Source organism: Pseudophryne corroboree, chromosome 11 (genome assembly GCF_028390025.1).
Source record: "Pseudophryne corroboree isolate aPseCor3 chromosome 11, aPseCor3.hap2, whole genome shotgun sequence".
NCBI classification, from domain to species: domain Eukaryota; kingdom Metazoa; phylum Chordata; class Amphibia; order Anura; family Myobatrachidae; genus Pseudophryne; species Pseudophryne corroboree.
The window spans coordinates 232,880,772-232,902,419 of record NC_086454.1 but is presented as its reverse complement, the minus strand read 5'-3'; the positions used below and the strand labels follow the sequence as shown (position 1 = coordinate 232,902,419).

At 45.5% G+C, this 21,648-nt stretch overlaps 1 protein-coding gene across 5 annotated transcripts in view; it reads left to right on the top strand.

Annotated features, from left to right (window-relative positions):
- The window catches only part of FTO (FTO alpha-ketoglutarate dependent dioxygenase), a 646,271-nt gene that overhangs the window by 156,530 nt on the left and 468,093 nt on the right, over positions 1-21,648 (top strand). For all 5 annotated transcript variants that reach the window (XM_063945290.1, XM_063945293.1, XM_063945292.1 and 2 more), the window contains exons 4-7: positions 3,261-3,392; positions 7,618-7,697; positions 15,076-15,219; positions 18,482-18,601. In XM_063945290.1, coding sequence (XP_063801360.1) covers positions 3,261-3,392; positions 7,618-7,697; positions 15,076-15,219; positions 18,482-18,601 — 476 coding nt within the window. The remainder of the gene's footprint in view (positions 1-3,260; positions 3,393-7,617; positions 7,698-15,075; positions 15,220-18,481; positions 18,602-21,648) is intronic.

Below are 21,648 nucleotides of genomic sequence, written 5' to 3'. Positions count from 1 at the left end.
AGCCCATGAAGTGCGTCACGTATTGTGCGATGGCTTGGCTATATTAGGCGTGCGACAGGCCGTCTGCACACATATCACTTGTTGCTGTCTTGGGTAAAAGTGGTGATCTATCCAAGTTGCAAAAAGGGATGATTATCGGCTTTCGGGCCAAGGGTGGCAGTTTTTCCTCAAACAGCGCAGTTTGTGAGCTGTTCGATTAGTGCTGTGGTAAAGGTGTATCGTGACTGAACATATGGCACCATTGTGAATAACCAACGTGAAAACTGCAGAGTACCACGTGTCATTGATATGAGAGGTGAACGTCGGCTACGAAGGTGCATGAGGGCCGAACGACACACTACAATGGAGCAGCTCAACATCACAATTAACCTGGGGGCTACCAGACGTGTGTCTAAAATGATAGTTCAGCCGTCTCGCTGCTGTCCGTGCTGCACACGGCGGTTACTCTGGCTATTAGCTATTGGTCATAATAATGTGACTCAACTGTGTCTCATATCAAAAGATGCATTTTTGCAAAAAAAGATGCCTGATACTAGCAGAGTCTCATAGGACATGGCACGCCGAGAGGGGCTGTTTGGGGCGACTACAGCAAAGATGTATGAGGACACATCTGTAAGTTATGCCATATAGAAAGTAAAAAATAATTATGTATTTCATATATTTTTGATTGTCTAAAACATTGACCAACCCTCCACATTTGATATTTCTACTTATGCAGAAACAAAATACTTATTCTGTCAAAAACCAAAATGGTGGAGCCGCTGAATTGATATTTTGGCACAGACCGCCGGCAGCAAAAATAAATGTAGATTATATGTCTGAGAAAATCAGAGGTGCAGGATGTCGGCTGATCTCAGACATTTTTTTAAAGGGGCAAACACAAAGCAAAACCATGCCTTGTAAGTGATTGCCCCTTTAAAAAACAGCTGATATTGGTCGGCATCCCACACTCCGGCGTTCTCAGACTTCATTACATCCCGCCGTATAACTCTCCTCCCTTACCAATAGTAGTAGTCATTTGATGAGCGACCTCACTATTTGATGTCTGTAGCTGTAAAGGTGGGTACACAATGGCCCTCATTCCGAGTTGTCCGCTCGCTAGCTGCTTTTAGCAGCAGTGAAAGGATCGCAGCACAGCTACAAAAAAAAATTGTGCAGTTTGACAGTAGCTGCAGACCTACTCCTACCTTGCGATCACTTCAGACTGTTTAGTTCCTGTTTTGACGTCACAAACACGCCCTGCGTTCAGCCAGCCACACCCCGTTTCCCCAGCCACGCCTGCGTTTTTATCTGGCATGCCTGCGTTTTTACACACACTCCCCGAAAACGGTTAGTTACTACCCAGAAACACCCACTTCCTGTCAATCACTCAACGATCAGCAGCGCGACTGAAAAGCATCGCTCGAGCTTGTGTAAAACTACATCAGCTTTTGTGAAAGTACAACGCGCGTGCGCAGTGCGCCACATGCGCAGAATTGCCATTTTTTGACCTGATCGCTGCGCTGCGAACGAAAGCAGCTAGCGATCAACTCGGAATGACCCTCCAATAGACGATTCTCTCCATGGGGCTAATTCAGACCTGTTCGCTAGCAAGCGATTTGCTGCGATCAGATAGTCGCTGCCTACAGGGGAGTGTATTTTAGCTGTGCAAGTGTGCGAACACATGTAGCAGAGCTGTACAAACAGATCTTGTGCAGTCTCTGCACAGCCCAGGACTTACTCAGCCGCTGTGATCACATCAGCCTGTCCGGGACTGGAATTGACGTCAGGAACCCTCCCTGCAAACGCATGGAGACACCTGCGTTTTTTCCAACCACTCCCTGAAAATGGTCAGTTGACACCCACAAACGCCCTCTTCCTGTCAACCTCCTTACGAATGCCCATGCGAATGGATTCTTCGCACAAACTCATCCGCTTTGTACCTGTGCGTCGCGCCTGCGCATTGTGGTGCATGCACAGTTTAGACCTGATCGCCTGCTGTGCGAAAACGCAGCCTAGCGATCAGGTCTGAATTACCCCCCCCCCCCCCCCCCCCATGAGCGATAGCATTTAGTGTTTTTCCTGGACTCCCGGGAGGCCGATATACTGCGTACATACTGAATGATTTTGTTCAGTGACGTCATGTGGCGGCCGGTCCGAACATGCAGTTGTTGATGATATAGTCCAAATTGAGCTATATGCACAGATGACGGCTATATCGTTAACGACCCCCAGAAGCATGCATCGTTAACGATATAGTGCATACACACTGGATGATATTACAAACAATATCGCTTAGAAGGGTGAAAGTGAGCAATATTGTTTAAAATATCACCTAGTGTGTACGCACCTGTAGTCTTTCAGTGACAGATCGAGACAACCAGCGCTAATGGTTATCAGATAAGAAACAGTGGATTCATTACTAAAATACTATTATTGGGAAGCGCGGTTATTTACTAAACATTTATATTTTACAAGTGAAAACCCCTTTAGTCAGAACTGTGATAGAGGTGAATGAGTCACGTACGTTCAGTCAATAAAATAAGGCCGGGTACCACTCCATCTTACACAGCTAACATTTATCATTCAGCATCAGTTTCTCATCAATGGGGGTAATTCCAAGTTGATCGCAGCAGGAAATTTTTTAGCAGTTGGGCAAAACCATGTGCACTGCAGGGTGGACAGATATAACATGTGCAGAGAGAGTTAGATTTGGGTGTGGTGAGTTCAATCTGCAATCTAAATTGCAGTGTAAAAATAAAGCAGCCAGTATTTACCCTGCACAGACACAAAATAACCCACCCAAATCTAACTCTCTCTGCACGTGTTATATCTGCTCCCCTGCAGTGCACATGGTTTTGCCCAACTGCTAAAAAATTTCCTGCTGCGATCAACTTGGAATTACCCCCAATATCTTTTCTGTCTACATTAGTTTCTCCTTTGTATCTTCTTGTATCAGAGGATTTCCATTTTTTTTTTTGCATCGTGTATTGGATTTTTATTTCTTGTTTTAGACGCTTTTTCCCACTCTATAAATAATTACTTCTATGTTGCCGTGTTGTGCCCCCTCTGCAATGGATCATGTGACTCTCATCCTACCGCTCTCTCTAATAGGCCTGCATGGCCAGTCATTCTCTATTCACAATTGACAACAAGTCCTCGTGCATTCTAGTGCATTTATTTATTTCAGTTTGCAAGTTAGTAATGATAAAATCTGTAAAGCAGGGACATGAGCAGCATTTCATTTAATAACTTTTTTGTTGTTTTTGTTTTCGTTTTAGACACTGCTACAGAAACGTGCAAAGAATTTGGGGATACGTCCAAGTGGCATGTGGGCCTAAAGATAGCTTGGGACATAGAGACTCCTGGTCTTGCTTTACCTTTAAGCCCAGGCGATTCTTATTTCATGCTGGGTAATTTTAAACACATTGTTCATTTCTGAATAAGTAACACTTTTCTTTTTTTAGTGTGTTCCTTAGCTGTGCTTCGCCTTTTAAATTCCCTATTCTGTCTGCCTGTCCTTATGTGCGCGTAAGAGTATCCCTAGGAACTTAGATGATGACACATGTCATATAGATGATTGGAATAACAAGTAACAAGCCCCACAGAAAGGTCACTGGTGAGAGAGTTGGGAGATATAAATATACATTTTGGGCATAGTTAAATGATTCCTGTAGGTTTTCCTCATTAAAACAACTTTGCCTTCCCATTTTATGCTATTGTAAATGTGCTGTACGTATCATGTTTTATTTATATCAGCAAATCTTAAGGCAAGACACGGTATATAGATTACATGGCAGATGCTCTACAAAGCTGCATTATATCTCATAGCAAATAACTTTTCATATTTTACAGTTCACAATGTTTGTAGGAATTGAGTGTGCCTGAAATAAATACTGTATTGATCGCTCTCTGTTTACTATGAATTTCAGGACGTGGAGTATCCCCATGATAGGTATGAACCTTTTATAGCCACCAGTGCAGCCTGTTCCCTTAGTTTTCTTTTATGTATGCTTATTTTGATTTATAAAACGCCCTAATAACGTTCTGATCTATTCTGAGTAATAGCAGAGAGCCCGTAAACCCAACCAAAAGTTATAAATTGCTTCCTTGCATTGATATTCAATAGGCACCCTCCTGTATTAGCCTGCTCATGTGAGCACAGCCCTCATAATATGAGCATTGAGCAATATGTTCACCTTCTCCTCCTCTGATACCGGTATTAACTCTTTGTGCATGAGAATGTTGTGCTTTGTTGACAGTGCTTTAGCCATGAATAGTTATGTCTTCTTATAGCAATGTCTTCTTAAAATAATAATAATAATAATAAGTCATTTTATTATAAATCTCTTAAATATATCACCGGGCACAGGCCAGCATTTCTGTGTTTTCACCTGTAGAAAATGAAACATTAAAGTATACACCTATCCCTCTTGTAGAAATCAAGTAGGTTTTGCAGTCTCTCCATGTTGTATGGCTAAATAGGATTTAAGGAAATATTATTTGTAAACCGGGGTCCATGCTGCATTCGGCAGCATGGTATCATCAACGACACCCCTAGATTGACATGGGGATGTCGTTCACTATCCACAGGAGTGCACATCATCGACTATATAGTGCGTACACACTGGACGATATGACCGATATGTCGTTCCGAAATATTGGAATCTGGCATATCTATTAGAATATCGTCTAGTGTGTACCCAGCATAAGCAGTTAAAAAAGGAAGCTAGTGTTCATTCTAGCACCCTGCACCTTTCAAAACATGTGCAGTTCCTCTTTCCTGCCAGGGGTGTCGCTCTTTGCTCTGGTGTCACTCTGCTCTGTATCTCAGCACTAAAATACAGAGCACAGTGTTCTGAGAAGCACAGAGCGACACTCCAGGCAGGAAAGAGGAACTGCACGTGTTTTGAAAGGTGCAGGGTGCTAGAATGAAGCATTTTCTATATACTACACTTGTATCTTAAATCTTCGAATTGCCCATCATGGCTTCTACTTGACTCATTTCCTTACAATATAATTATTTACCAAGGGTGGTGACACCGAAAGCATGACATATGTTTGATAGACTTGTGCATACTGTATATCTGGTATATCTGGTAGTAGACAAGGTTGATGTAATGGATGGCATTATAATAAGGGAACACTATACAACACTTCTCATTTAGCTGATTTAATTTAATCTTCTTTCTTAACCCTCCTATATGCTTTTTCTTATTTGCTGTGCTATTTTGTATGTCTCATGATTATCAGAACATATAACTTACTCCATACTTTATACTGTAGATCTTGCATAATTCCTTAAAAATGTAATTGTTGTATAAATATGTAGCATTGGAATGAGTATACTGGCAGTAAAAGAAACAGCACAGAATATAGATTGTTTTGCATGTTTTTCAATTGAAGAAATGAAAAATTATGAATTGTGTTAATTCTATAACATATGGCAAAATCCTTTAACAAGAGCAACAGATTTTTTTTGTATTTTTTTTTTGTATGTCCTTATTAATCTCATGTGCTTTCCTTTTATAGCATTTCTCAGGAATCCCTCCACTATTAATATGATATTAAATTTACAGGGAGGGGAACTATGAAATTTTAGTGGTGTCGATTTTAAAATAATGAGAGAATTTCCTGAATTGATGTGCAGCATTAACTCTTTGATTTATATAGTGCCTATGGAAAATCTCCTGATCAGGTTTTGATCTCTTTTGCCGTGTGACTGACAGGCGGGTTGCCAGGGCAACACGTTTCATCTGGCACCATGCGCTTAAACGAACTCAAAAACATTTGGCCTACGGCCACTCATTTTAAGACGGCTTCTCCTATTTTGTCCCTGTGTCAAAAGTCACTTTGCAGGAATAAATAACAGCCTGCAGCCATTCTCAGAAAGCCTTGTATATGCAGGGAGATAGATTGGTTCTCGCCAGCAAATAAAGTAAAGATAAATTAGCGCACAATTTCACCCCTTTGCCCTCACTTGGTCCTTGGACTGATTTCAGTCACTAAAGAGAGTGCTGAAGGGAACTTGTATACAACATTTCCAAGGAAATCATTTTCTGCTGGGAGAGCATTTGTCTGTGAATAATTCCAACAGGAGCTAATACCAATAATAAAATAATATGCCGGGACAGTCTCTATAAACAGCTATGTCAGCTGGTACTAGCAAACCCTGCAGTGGTGAGATCACTGTGCATTGTTTGCAGCACGTGATTTAAATAGCCATCGACTGATTAAAGTCCCCTCTATGCGTGACATCATTCCAGCTACACTGCTCTTGCTCTGTAATCCCATTTGTAGCTCAGTGCTGAAGAAGAAGGGAGTAGAGGGCAGACTCATTTTATTAAAAGAAAAAGTACTGTAGATGAACGGTGAAGTCTGACAAGTTAACATATGCGGGCACAGGCTTGGCTATTAGCAGTATTTGTTTCCCTGAATATCAGTCTTCTACTTACTCATTGTTTGTGGATCTAAAAAAGTCCATTTACAAAAATAAAATAAAATGCAATTTACAGAGGTGAGTGCAGCCTCCACTTCTACCACACGCCTTTAACCTCTATCACAAAAGTGAAAGGACACGGGAACAGACATAGCAGTGCATTCAATTAGTGTCGTTTTTTTGACTAGTTAAAAAAAAATCAATTTTTCGCCCATTTTTACATTCAACCTATTCAATGCCCATTCTGATTGACTGGCAAAAACCATGTGTATCAGCGAATTCGCTGCTGATCCATGTGTTTTGGCAAATTTGCGGGCTTTTGCCCATTTTTAGGGTCCGTTTTCGCCCATGCCAATTCAACAAAAAAAAAAGTGAAAAGGCATGGGCGAAAAGGGACTCAAAAACGGCCGAAAATGCCCGCAATTTGAATATCCAGGGTCGAATTAGTGCAGTTTTTTCGGCTAGCCGAAAAAAACTGAACTGATTGAATACCCCCTTTTGAATCCTGTTTAATTTACTTTCAACAGTTTGGGGTAATTGAAGAGTCCAGTTTGATATGAGTTCCTTCTGATGCCAATCATGCCAAGAGTGTAAATAGCTGATTCTCAGTCTTAAGCGATTGTGCATGTGATTTCCTCACACAAGGCGCAACATGGTTTTTCCAGGTATACAGTTACTGTACTTAAGATGTTTTACTCTCAACTTAGAATCAGGCTCATTAACTATACAGATAGTGGGGTATATTCATGAAGCAGTGAAGAGTGGAGAAAAGGACCAGTGGAGAAGCTGCCCATAGCAACCAATCAACTTTGAAGGAAGCCTTAATCAAATACAGTCTATAAAATGTAAGAGAGATGCTGATTGGTTGCCTAGGGCAACTTCTCCACTGGCCTGTTTCTCTACTTTTTTCATTGCTTCATGAATAGACCCCAGTGCCTGGTCTCGAATAAAACTTGTGACCCCGGTCTATGTCAGCCATCAGATTTTAGCTCTTTAGGGATTTCTTAGCATTTTTGTTGGTTTTATTTCAATGTTGGTATTATTTATATATTGTAAAGTAAGAGAGCCAATGCAGTGGATGTGATTCCAGCTGTTGAAGTGTGCCATATGAGCTCAACTGGATAGTGGATAATGTTATGAGTATAGATATACTGTGTATGAGAGTACAGTATATGATTGTAACATTCTGGTTCCCACAGATGACCTCAACAAAACCCATCAACACTGCGTGCTTGCAGGATCCCAGCCTCGGTTCAGCTCCACTCACAGAGTAGCACAGGTATGGCATGTCCGTAGTGGAGGTACACTATTATGTGTCCTATGCCTTTAATATGTCATTCAAACCCAAGAATGTATTCTGTCAAATTGCACTGAATGCCATAAAACAACAATTACAGTACATGATGCCAATTAGCCACCGGTTGCTTTATTCAGAAGGTGTTGTGAGACAATGTGCAGGACAATGTGCTATAAGTGTTGTTGTGACAGCAATAACATGTTAGTGGATGTAGCAGAACTAGCAGTTGGAATTATGCAGCAGAAGAGATTTTATATACAGAGTTACCTTTCTCTGACGTCCTAAGTGGATGCTGGGACTCCATAAGGACCATGGGGAATAGCGGCTCCGCAGGAGACTGGGCACAACTAAAGAAAGCTTTAGGACTACCTGGTGTGCACTGGCTCCTCCCACTATGACCCTCCTCCAGACCTCAGTTAGAATCTTGTGCCCGGCTGAGCTGGATGCACACTAGGGGCTCTCCCGAGCTCCTAGAAAGAAAGTATATTTTAGGTTTTTTATTTTACAGTGAGATCTGCTGGCAACAGACTCACTGCAGACGAGGGACTAAGGGGAGAAGAAGCGAACCTACCTAACTGGTGGTAGTTTGGGCTTCTTAGGCTACTGGACACCATTAGCTCCAGAGGGATCGACCGCAGGACCCGACCTTGGTGTTCGTTCCCGGAGCCGCGCCGCCGCCCCCCTTACAGAGCCAGAAGCAAGAAGTGTTCCAGAAAATCGGCGGCAGAAGACTTCTGTCTTCAACAAGGTAGCGCACAGCACTGCAGCTGTGCGCCATTGCTCCTCATGCACACCTCACACTCCGGTCACTGATGGGTGCAGGGCGCTGGGGGGGGGCGCCCTGAGGGCAATATAAACACCTTGGCTGGCAAATCATCACAATATATAGTCCCAGGGCTATATATGTGATAAATTACCCCTGCCAGAATCCATGAAAAAAGCGGGAGAAAAGTCAGCCGAAAAAGGGGCGGGGCTATCTCCCTCAGCACACTGGCACCATTTTTTCTTCACAGTGCAGCTGGAAGACAGCTCCCCAGGCTCTCCCCTGTAGTTTTCAGGCTCAAAGGGTTAAAAAGAGAGGGGGGGGCACCAAATTTAGGCGCAATATGTGTATACAAGCAGCTATTGGGGGAAAAATCACTCAGTTATAGTGTTAATCCCTGCATTATATAGCGCTCTGGTGTGTGCTGGCATACTCTCTCTCTGTCTCCCCAAAGGACTTTGTAAGGTTACGTGGAGGCGGAGCAGAGGCCGATGTCGCCCCCTGTGGGGCCGACACCAGAGTGGATGGATAGGTGGAAGGTATTAACCGACAATGTCAACTCCTTACATAAAGGCTGGATGACGTAACAGCTGTGGGACAGCCGGCTTCTCAGCCCGCGCCTGCCCAGGCGTCTCAAAGGCCATCAGGGGCTCAAAAAACGCCCGTTACCTCAGATGGCAGACACAGATGTCGACACGGAGTCTGACTCCAGTGTCGACAAGGTTGAGACATATACACAATCCACTAGGAACATCCGTTGCATGATCTCGGCAATGAAAAATGTGTTACACATTTATGACATTAACCCAAGTACCACATAAAAGGGGTTTTATGTTTGGGGAGAAAAAGCAGCCAGTGTTTAGTTCCCCCATCAGATGAGTGAATGAAGTGTGTAAAGAAGCGTGGGTTCCCCCGATAAGAAACTGGTAATTTCTAAAAAGTTACTGCTAGCGTACCCTTTCCCGCCAGAGGATAGGTCACGTTAGGAGATATCCCCTAGGGTGGATAAGGCGCTCACACGTTTGTCAAAAAAGGTGGCACTGCCGTCTTAGGATACGGCCACTTTGAAGGAGCCTGCTGATAAAAAGCAGGAGGCTATCCTGAAGTCTGTATATACACACTCAGGTACTATACTGAGACCTGCAATTGCCTCAGCATGAATAGTGCTGCTACAGAGTGGTCTGATACCCTGTCAGATAATATTAATACCCTAGACAGGGATAATATTTTGCTAACATAGAGCATTTTAAAGACGTCGTCTTATATATGAGGGATGCACAGAGGGATATTTGCCGGCTGGCATCCAGAATTAATGCAATGTCCATTCTGCCAGGAGGGTATTAGAGACCCGGCAGTGGACAGGTGATGCTGACTTTAAAAGGCACATGGAGATTCTGCCTTATAAGGGTGAGGAATTGTTTGGGGATGGTCTCTGGGACCTCGTATCCACAGCAACAGCTGAGTCCACCGCATGACGCTGGGGCTCCACAGGTGGAGACAGGTGCGGTGGGGGGCGCGTCTCGCGAACTTCAGGGACCCAGTGGGCTTGCCCACAGGTGGATCCCTAGGTTCTGCAAGTAGTATCACAGGGATACAAGCTGGAGTTCGAGGCGACTCCCCCTCGCCGTTACCTCACATTTGCCTTGCCTGCTGCCCTCAGAGAAAGGGAGGTAGTACTGGCGGCAATTCACAAGCTGTACTTCCAGCAGGTGAAATCAAGGTACCCCTCCTTCAACAAGGCCGGGGTTACTATTCCAAAATGTTTGTGGTACCGAAACCAGACGGTTCGGTGAGACCCATTCTAAAATTGAAATCCTTGAACACTTATATACGAAGGTTCAAGTTCAAAATGGAATCGCTCAGTGCGATTAGTGCAAGCCTGGAGAAGTTCATGGTATCACTGGACATCAAGGATGCTTACCTGCATGTCCCTATTTACCCTCCTCACCAGGATTGTCATTACCAATTCCAGACGTTGCCGTTGGTCTATCCCCGGCACCGAGGATATTTACCATGGTAATGGCCGAAATAATTATCCCGTACTTGGACGATCTCCTTATAAAGGCGAGGTCCAGGGAGCAGTTGTTCGTCGGAGTAGCACTATCTCGGGAAGTGCTACAACAGCACGGCTGGATTCTGAATATTCCAAAGTCGCAGCTGGTTCCTACGACGCGTCTACTGTTCCTGGGTATGGTTCTGGACACAGAACAAGAAAAAAGGGTTTCTCCCGGAGGAGAAATCCAAGGAGTTGTCGTCTCTAGACAGAGACCTCCTAATACAAATACAGGTGTCGGTGCATCAATGCACGCGAGCCCTGGGAAAGATGGTAGCTTCTTACGAAGAAATTCCATTCGCCAGGTCCCATGCAAGGATCTTCCAGTGGGATCTGTTGGACAAGTGGTCCGGGTCGCATCTTCAGATGCATCGGCGGATAACCCTGTCTCCAAGGGCCAGGGTGTCGCTGTTGTGGTGGCTGCAGAGTGCTAATCTTCTAGAGGGCCGCAGATTCGGCATACAGGACTGGGTCCTGGTGACCACGGATGCCGGCCTTCGAGGCTGGGGCGCAGTCACACAGGGAAGAAACTTCCAAGGACTATGGACAAGTCAGGAGACTTCCCTACACAAAAATATTCTGGAACTAAGGGCCATTTACAATGCCCTAAGTCAGGCTAGACCACTGCTTCAACACCGGCCGGTGCTGATCCAGTCAGACAACATCACGGCGGTCGCTCATGTAAACCGACAGGGCGGCACAAGAAGCAGGATGGCGATGGCAGAAGCCACAAGGATTCTCCGATGGGCGGAAAATCATGTGTTAGCACTGTCAGCAGTGTTCATTCCCGGAGTGGATAACTGGGAAGCAGACTTTCTCAGCAGACACGACCTCCACCCGGGAGAGTGGGGACTTCATCCAGAAGTCTTCAAAATGATGGTACACCGTTGGGAAAGGCCACAGGTGGACATGATGGCGTCCCGCCTCAACAAAAAGCTAAAAAGATATTGCGCCAGGTCAAGGGACCCTCAGGCGATAGCTGTGGACGCTCTGGTAACTCCGTGGGTGTACAGGGGAGGGTTCCTGGGGTGCACACCGGTAATGAGAGGTGCGACCCTGCGGAGACCTTTCAGTAGAACTGCATACAAAGAAAAAGGTTGCAGGTGCACAATTCAAACATTACCAATTTATTAATAATAATAATTGCAATAAAATTTTGCATTTTAAGCGAGGTTCTTCGCATAGTTATGGCCATAAGTAACGGCTTGCCCACCGCGTCCAGGTGACCTCATTAGTCGGGCAAGTCCCTAACATTTTGGGGGGTACAAATCTAGGATGCGGGACCCCCCAAAATGAAGCAGCTGAGTGACCCCAGGGCAACACAAAAGTGAAAAAATATATAGTGAAAAAGTGAAAATAGGTTAGTGAGAGAGGCTGCTGAAAACAGCAGGGGTAAATTAGTGAGAGGTAATGAAGGGGGAGATAAAGTAGTGAGAGGTAAAGTAGTGAAAAGTGAAGGTAGGAAATGAATTTCATTGAAACAAAACACACGCTAGGGATGAAAGTAAATATGAAAATAAGTGTTAATATGTGTTGCTCCTGAGGCAAAACAGCCACAACAGTCCAGGGGGACCCACACCCCGGAAATGCACCCCCATCTGATAATCCAATATACATTTGTGCAGGACTCACCTTGCTCTGCATGCAGTCTAAGAAATGTCAGGAACCTAATTAAAACCAATATATAGGACAGGTGGGCGTGGGTGCTACCACCAGGCAGAAGGGGTCTCTGGCCTTCTATTGTGTTTGTGAATACACAGCATTAGGTATACAGGGGAGGGGTCCTGGGGTGCACACATTCACATACACAATAGAAGGCCAGAGACCCCTTCTGCCTGGTGGTAGCACCCACGCCCACCTGTCCTATATATTGGTTTTAATTAGGTTCCTGACATTTCTTAGACTGCATGCAGAGCAAGGTGAGTCCTGCACAAATGTATATTGGATTATCAGATGGGGGTGCATTTCCGGGGTGTGGGTCCCCCTGGACTGTTGTGGCTGTTTTGCCTCAGGAGCAACACATATTAACACTTATTTTCATATTTACTTTCATCCCTAGCGTGTGTTTTGTTTCAATGAAATTCATTTCCTACCTTCACTTTTCACTACTTTACCTCTCACTACTTTATCTCCCCCTTCATTACCTCTCACTAATTTACCCCTGCTGTTTTCAGCAGCCTCTCTCACTAACCTATTTTCACTTTTTCACTATATATTTTTTCACTTTTGTGTTGCCCTGGGGTCACTCAGCTGCTTCATTTTGGGGGGTCCCGCACCCTAGATTTGTACCCCCCAAAATGTTAGTGACTTGCCCGACTAATGAGGTCACCTGGACGCGGTGGGCAAGCCGTTACTTATGGCGATAACTATGCGAAGAACCTCGCTTAAAATGCAAAATTTTATTGCATGTATTATTATTAATAAATTGGTAATGTTTGAATTGTGCACCTGCAACCTTTTTCTTTGTATGCAACTCCGTGGGTGTACCAGTCGGTGTATGTGTTCCCTTCTCTGCCTCTCATACTCAGGGTAATGAGAATAATAAGAAGGAGATGAGTAAGAACTATACTCTTTGTTCCGGATTGGCCAAGAAGAGCTTGGTACCCAGAACTCCAAGAACTGATCTCAGAGGACCCATGGCCTCTGCCGCTCAGACAGGACCTGCTGCAGCAGGGGGCCTGTCTGTTCCAAGACGTACCGCGGCTGCGTTTGACGGCATGGCGGTTGAACGCCGGATCCTGAAGGAAAAGGGCATTCCGGAGGAAGTTATTCCTACGCTAATTAAAGCTAGGAAAGAAGTGAACGCAAGCCATTATCACCGCATATGGCGGAAATATGTTGCGTGCTGTGAGGCCAGGAAGGCCCCAACGGAGGAATTTCAGCTAGGTTGATTTCTGCACTTCCTACAGTCAGGGGTGATTATGGGCCTAAAATTTTTTAGGTCCAGATTTCGGCTCTATCGATTTTCTTCCAAAATAGAATTGACTTCACTGCCTGCAGTTCAGACTTTTGTTAAGGGAGTGCTGCATAGTCAGCCCCCGTTTGTGCCTCCAGTGGCACCGTGGGATCTCAACGTGGTGTTGGATTTCCTGAAGTCGCATTGGATTGAGCCACTTAAATCCGTGGAGCTAAAATACCTCACGTGGAAAGTGGTCATGCTGTTGGCCTTGGCGTCGGCCAGGCGTGTATCAGAATTAGCGGCTTTATCATGCAAAAGCCCTTATCTAATTTTTTTATATGGATAGGGCGGAATTGAGGACTCGTTCCCATTTCTTTCCTAAGGTGGTATCAGCTTTTCATGTAAACCAACCTATTGTGGTGCCTGCGGCTACTGGGGACTTGGAGGATTCCAAGTTACTGGACGTAGTCAGGGTCCTGAAAAATATATGTTTCCAGGACGACTGGAGTCAGGAAAACTGACTCGCTATTTATCCTGTATGCACCCAACAAGCTGGGTGCTCCTGCTTCTAAGCAGACTGTTGCTCGCTGGATCTGTAGCACGATTCAGCTTGCACGTTCTGCGGCTGGACTGCCGCACCCTAAATCTGTAAAAGCCCATTCCACGAGGAAAGTGGGCTCTTCTTGGGCGGCTGCCCGAGGGGTCTCGGCGTTACAAATTTGCCGAGCTGTTACTTGGTCGGGTTCAAACACTTTTGCAAGAGTCTACAAGTTTGATACCCTGGCTGAGGAGGACCTAGAGTTTGCTCATTCGGTGCTGCAGAGTCATCCGCACTCTCCCGCCCGTTTGGGAGCTTTGGTATAATCCCCATGGTCCTTACGGAGTCCCCAGCATCCACTTAGGACGTCAGAGAAAATAAGATTTTACTCACCGGTAAATCTATTTCTCGTAGTCCGTAGTGGATGCTGGGCGCCCATCCCAAGTGCGGATTGTCTGCAATACTTGTATATAGTTATTGCCTAACTAAAGGGTTATTGTTGAGCCATCTGTTGAGAGGCTCGGTTGTATTTCATACTGTTAACTGGGTATAGTATCACGAGTTATACGGTGTGATTGGTGTGGCTGGTATGAGTCTTACCCGGGATTCAAAATCCTTCCTTATTGTGTCAGCTCTTCCGGGCACAGTATCCTAACTGAGGTCTGGAGGAGGGTCATAGTGGGAGGAGCCAGTGCACACCAGGTAGTCCTAAAGCTTTCTTTAGTTGTGCCCAGTCTCCTGCGGAACCGCTATTCCCCTATTTCACCTATATAACCGCTATTTCAGTTCTTTTTGAGGCTTCTCTAATCCTTAATTATGGATAGTGTCAAAATGATGTCTCAGCCTTGTGGACCAGCAGTAGTCATATGCGATTATTTACCCCCGCAATGTTTTCATTAGAGTTAGATATGATGCCAGAAAGATCTACACTTTCATATTCTGTGGCCATCGCAGTTTTGAAATAGAACCAAGCGCAGGGTACATGTACTTGCAATGGTTCCATTATAGATCGATCTGAGGCGAAAAGCAATACAGTATTTGCTGTTCCACAGACTGACATTCAGGGCTTCATATTATGTTTGATGTCTTATTGTACTTATTTTACAGTGCTACACTGGTACATTGAAGTATATACAGGCGAGGTGTAAGACTGCGCTGGAAAACCTTTACATTGTTCCTAGCACAGGAGAGAACAAGTTGAAATCTCTAGAAGCTGCAATCTTACATCAAGCAGAAGAGATTCACAATGAGGTATGAAAACGTTGTTTATAATCGTGGTAGTTTTTTAGTAATAAATGCATCGTGTTTAGCATGCAAAAGGGTGTGGTATGAATTGTTGACAGTCATCAGGTCACGTGACAATGTCTACATGCACCATGTCAGCATGCAGTGATTATGTCGACATTCATCATGTCTCCGGATGATATGTCAACATAATGAATTGTTGATAAACCGTCCCTGGTGGTCTCAAACCACCACACTCCCGGCGACAACAGCGGCTACAGCATCATCTTCTGGGTTCCGACGGTACTGTTACAGTGACTTTCGACGCAGACCTGTGATGCTGCAGCATTCTAGTGAGTTTTATCTCTAACCTAAACCCTAACCTTAACCCTTCCACTGGTGCCTAACCATAAAGTCCCCCACTCACTTCCCAGCCTAATCCTAACCCTAATGTCTGCATTCTCAGACTGTCAACATTTCATATGGCAATAGTTCAGATCAAAATTGTGAACGTATATACAGTTTGATGATGTTAACTTGGTGGCTGTTGACAGTTTGAATCATGTTGACATTCTGATTCGACATCTTGGTGTCGAAATTATGAATAACGACATAGTTACTGTAAACCTACTGACTGGCTACTGATGCAAAATTAACTTATAGCTAAAAGCATGAGGGTGGGTAGGAGATCCCCCTAGAGCAGAGGTGGCCAACCGGTCAGAGGCAAAGAGCCAGAAAAGATCTGTAGTAAAGTGAAAGAGCTATTATCATGTGCGCGACATAGGCGTGCGCACAAAAATGGGGGGGTGGCCTATTTGTCAAAGCCACACCCCATTGTGTGCGCACACCTTTAGGTATGACGTTTGTAGGAGTATGGCCTTGTGTCACAACCTCGTTTTTAGTCACATACAGTGCCAGATACATATAATGCCCCAGCCAGTGGTACAAGTTGAAAAAATACGTCAGTGGTACAGTGTGCGCACGCTGAAGGCGCCCAGAGAGATATATATATATATATATACTGTAGAGGCATATATGTATCTGGGTGCCTCCACAGTGCCAGATATATATATGCTCCTACAGTGCCAGATACACATATGACCCACAGTGCCAGATACACATGCCCCACAGTGCCAGATACACATATGTCCCCACAGTGCCAGATACACATATGCCAGATACACAGATGCCCCACAGTGCCAGATACACAGATGCCCCACAGTGCCAGATACACAGATGCCCCACAGTGCCAGATACACAGATGCCCCACAGTGCCAGATATACATGTGCACCACAGTGCCAGATACACATATACCCCACAGTGTCAGGTACACATATGCCCCACAGTGTCAGGTACACATATGCCCCACAGTGTCAGGTACACATATGCCCCACAGTGTCAGGTACACATATGCCCCACAGTGTCAGGTACACATATGCCCCACAGTGTCAGGTACACATATGCCCCACAGTGTCAGGTACACATATGCCCCACAGTGTCAGGTACACATATGCCCACAGTGTCAGGTACACATATGCCCCACAGTGTCAGATACACATATGCCCCCAGTGCCAGGGTACACGCATGCCCCCCACTGTGCCATTTACACGTGCCCCACTGTGCCATTTACACATGTGCCCCACTGTGCCATTTACACATGTGCCCCACTGTGCAATTTACACATTTGCCCCACTGTGTCATTTACACGTGCCCCACTGTGCCATTTACACATGTGCTCCCAGTACCAGATACACATGTGCCACCTGTACCAGATACACATGTGCCCCACTGTGCCAGTTACACATGTGCCCCACTGTGCCAGTTACAGATGTGCCCCACTGTGCCAGTTACAGATGTGCCCCACTGTGCCAGTTACACATGTGCCCCACTGTGCCAGTTACACATGTGCCCCACTGTGCCAGTTACACATGTGCCCCCAGTACCAGATACACATGTGCCCCACTGTGCCATTTACACATGTGCCATTTACACATGTGCCCCACTGTGCCATTTACACATGTGCCCCACTGTGCCATTTACACATGTGCCCCACTGTGCCATTTACACATGTGCCCCACTGTGCCATTTACACATGTGCCCCACTGTGCCATTTACACATGGGCCCCACTGTGCCATTTACACATGGGCCCCACTGTGCCATTCACACATGGGCCCCACTGTGCCATTCACACATGGGCCCCACTGTGCCATTCACACATGGGCCCCACTGTGCCATTCACACATGGGCCCCACTGTGCCATTCACACATGGGCCCCACTGTGCCAGTGACACATATGCCAGACAGTGCCCCCTCCCAGTGCCAGACAGTGCCTACCCCAGGTGCTGCTCACCATGCTGCTGCTCTGCTGAGTCTTCTGTGTGTGAGGGTAGGAGAGCGCAACGGTGTGTCTCTCCAATCAGGTGTTGGTCCCTGAGCCAATCAAATTTCGCGGTCTAGCAGCCAATCAGGAGCCTTAGCTGCCCTGATTGGTTCACGGGCTGACACACTTAGAAACGCTGAGCAGAGTGCCGTGCTGTCAGGCAGCAGGAGGCGAGAGCAGAGAGCCGACCGTGCCACATGTGGATGGAGAAAGAGCCGCATGTGGCTCGAGAGCTACAGGTTGGCCACCGATGCCCTAGAGTGCAAGGAAGGGTGACAGATTGCAAACTGTATCTGTCCATGTCCTGCTTATTCAAGATTGTATGGATAGGAATAAGTCATGAGAACCAGTGTTCTTTTTATGTAATTTGGGTATACATCCACCTAATGTAGCTCCTTGCCATCTAACATCTAGATATCATGGAATATCGTCTCACTTTGAACTTATATGAATGTTCACATATAAAGCACATTTCCTGGCCTGGCCGGCATCCTATTACCCCGCAATAATTTGCCACACGGCAAAAATGGGCTTTTAAGGCGATTTTTGCCTGACGGTCATTATCGGGCTATCCAGTTAGAGCCCGTTTTTACTGTGCGGCTAATGACCCTATACCACACGGAAACACATAGGTTCCGCGGACCTATGTGTTTCCGTGGCAGTGATCTCAGCTTTGAAGAACACTGAGGCAGGCGGCATAAATCTCCCGATATGTGCCGGCGGACGGGGCTAATAGGATAGCCCCTGGGGGAGATAATTAGCCATGGTAAATTACTGTGGCTAATTATGATTGTTCATTAAAACTTTCAAATGTCTTTCTGTATAACCATTTGTGTAATATTTAAAAATTTCCCATAAAATATAGCTGTCATTGTTGACTCTAAAAGCAGTGTTTATATCTATTCAGGTCGAATTTGACTGGCTCCGGCAGTACTGGTTTCAAGGAAAGCGCTACACTAAATGCAGTGATTTTTGGGTATTAGCAATGGCTGAGTTGGAGGAACAGTGGAAACAATTGGAAACCACGGTGAGCTACAAAAATGTGTTTGGAATATTTGAAATGTGAATTGACAAGTTGCATGAATGTGTTTAAATGTAAGTTAGAGTTGTAAGTGACTCTGTGGCACAGTGGTAGCATTGAGTTCACAGTTTAGTTTTTGATCAGGGCCCTATTTGTGTAAACTATTTGGGCTCCTATAGGTACTACTGGTAAGTGAACTGGATTCTGACAAATGTACATGTGCGTGTATTACATTGTAAGTTACAATGGTGCCTACACCGATGTGAATATTATATAGATTCTCTGAAAAAGGACGTTATGAGTGCAGATAACCATAGATCACATGCGCAAAAGGTGTCAGTCTGATTTGTGAACATACACTGTTCTCAACACTACAGATCAACGTGGCTGAAAATGTTTATAAGCTAATCGAATATGCTTTATTGTATATACAGTATATAAATTATGTATGTTACTTTAGACCAACAAACAATGCTACACATCTACTCTCAGCTGGTGCTGTATTTACAAAGCACGTTTGGATTTATTTGACAAACTTGAAACTTAGCAGAGATTCAGCTGTTTTAAATATTGATAGTGGTAGATAGCGGTAAAAAACATCTAAAGGAATTAACTGAGCACAGTATCTGCAGGAGGTGTTGTCCAGTAGCACTCCTCACAGTAACTGCAGAAGGTGGTGTCCAGTAGCACTCCTCACAGTAACTGCAGAAGGTGGTGTCCAGTAGCACTTCTCATAGTAACTGCAGAAGGTGGTGTCCAGTAGCACTTCTCATAGTAACTGCAGAAGGTGGTGTCCAGTAGCACTCCTCATAGTAACTGCAGAAGGTGGTGTCCAGTAGCACTTCTCATAGTAACTGCAGAAGGTGGTGTCCAGTAGCACTCCTCATAGTAACTGCAGAAGGTGGTGTCCAGTAGCACTCCTCATAGTAACTGCAGAAGGTGGTGGCTGGTAGCACTCCTCACAGTAATTTCAGGAGGTGGTGTCCAGTAGCACTTCTCACAGTGGCTGCAACAGGTGATGGCTGGTAGCACTCCTCATAGTAACTGCAGGAGGTGATGTCTGGTAGCACTCCTCATAGTAACTGCAGGAGGTGATGTCTGGTAGCACTCCTCATAGAAACTGCAGGAGGTGATGTCTGGTAGCACTCCTCACAGTAATTGCAGGAGGTGGTGTCCAGTAGCACTCCTCACAGTGGCTGCAGGAGGTGATGGCTGGTAGCACTCCTCACAGTAACTGCAGGAGGTGATGTCTGGTAGCACTCCTCATAGTAACTGCAGGAGGTGATGTCTGGTAGCACTCCTCATAGTAACTGCAGGAGGTGATGTCTGGTAGCACTCCTCACAGTAACTGCAGGAGGTGATGTCCAGTAGCACTCCTCACAGTAATTGCAGGAGGTGATGGCTGGTAGCACTCCTCATAGTAACTGCAGGAGGTGATGGCTGGTAGCACTCCTCATAGTAACTGCAGGAGGTGGTGTCTGGTAGCACTCCTCACAGTAACTGCAGGAGGTGGTGTCTGGTAGCACTCCTCACAGTAACTGCAGGAGGTGATGGCTGGTAGCACTCTTCACAGTAACTGCAGTAGGTGATGTCCAGTAGCACTCTTCACAGTAACTGCAGTAGGTGATGTCCGGTAGCACTCTTCACAGTAACTGCAGTAGGTGATGTCCAGTAGCACTCTTCACAGTAACTGCAGTAGGTGATGTCCGGTAGCACTCTTCACAGTAACTGCAGTAGGTGATGTCCAGTAGCACTCTTCACAGTAACTGCAGTAGGTGATGTCCGGAAGCACTCTTCACAGTAACTGCAGTAGGTGATGTCCGGTAGCACTCTTCACAGTAACTGCAGTAGGTGATGTCCGGTAGCACTCTTCACAGTTATTGCAGGAGGGGATGTCCAGTAGCACTCCTCATAGTGACTGCAGGAGGTTCTGGTTGGTAGCACTCCTCACAGTAACTGCTGGAGGTGGTGTCCAGCAGCACTCCTCACAGTGACTACGGGAGGTGGTGTTCAGTAGCACTACTCACGGTAACTGCAGGAGGGGATGTCCAGTGGCACTCCTCACAGTAACTGCAGGAGGTGGTGTACAGTAGCACTCTTCACAGTGACTGCAGGAGGTTCTGGCTGGTAGCACTCCTTATCGTAACTGCAGGAGGTGGTGTCCAGCAGCACTTCTCATAGTAACTGCAGGAGGTGGTGTCTGGGTGCAAATGTCGAGTCTTTGCATGCACAGAAGCAGATTTGTGCATTTTTCCAAATCTCCATCCTATTCTTAATCGGAGGGAACTTGACTGGATCTGTCTTTCCGTAAAATAGGGAGTTTGCAGTCAGGAACTTGGCGGTGACAATGCGATCACTGCCATGTATTGCAGGAGTCTCATGGAAGTGTCCTGGGCATGTGTCTAAAGCTCCATGTGATTCTGAGTCATGCATACCAGAAGGTAGATACTAATGTTGACCATTGCGGTGATTGGCTCGGTTCTGCATGCAGACACACAAACACCTGCATTAGTCCTACGGAGTCTTATTAGCATAAGCTAGTAAATTGGAGTTCGTACAGCTAAATTAGATTCTAATAGCTGTTCTCTAATTTCTCTTCCCCATTGAGAGATGTCCAGAGGAGAGAGTCCCAGGGGAGAATGGTTGGTGGCAGGGGTTAGGGTGTTCACTAACAGAGATTGGTCCATGGAAAATGTAGGAATCGAGGAGAGTGTCAGGAGGGTTGTGCCATATGCAGCAGTGTAAGGGATGAGAGCGGGCCTGGTTAGGGGTATATTTATATACTGTATGTATATATATATATATATATATATATATATATATATACACAAACAGAGAACCCAGCACTCACCAAAGTAAACTCACTTATCCTCAACAATTCAATAAATAAATGATGGGGGTTTAGTTGGTGGATTGGCCAATGCACGGAAGCCTGTATACCGATTCAAGGTACCCCACCTTCATACAGGTCCTACACTATCACAGAGTCTTAAAACATGACTACCACACTGCTGCATCATCTGCCTGCTAGATGTAATGTGTACCTGCCACAG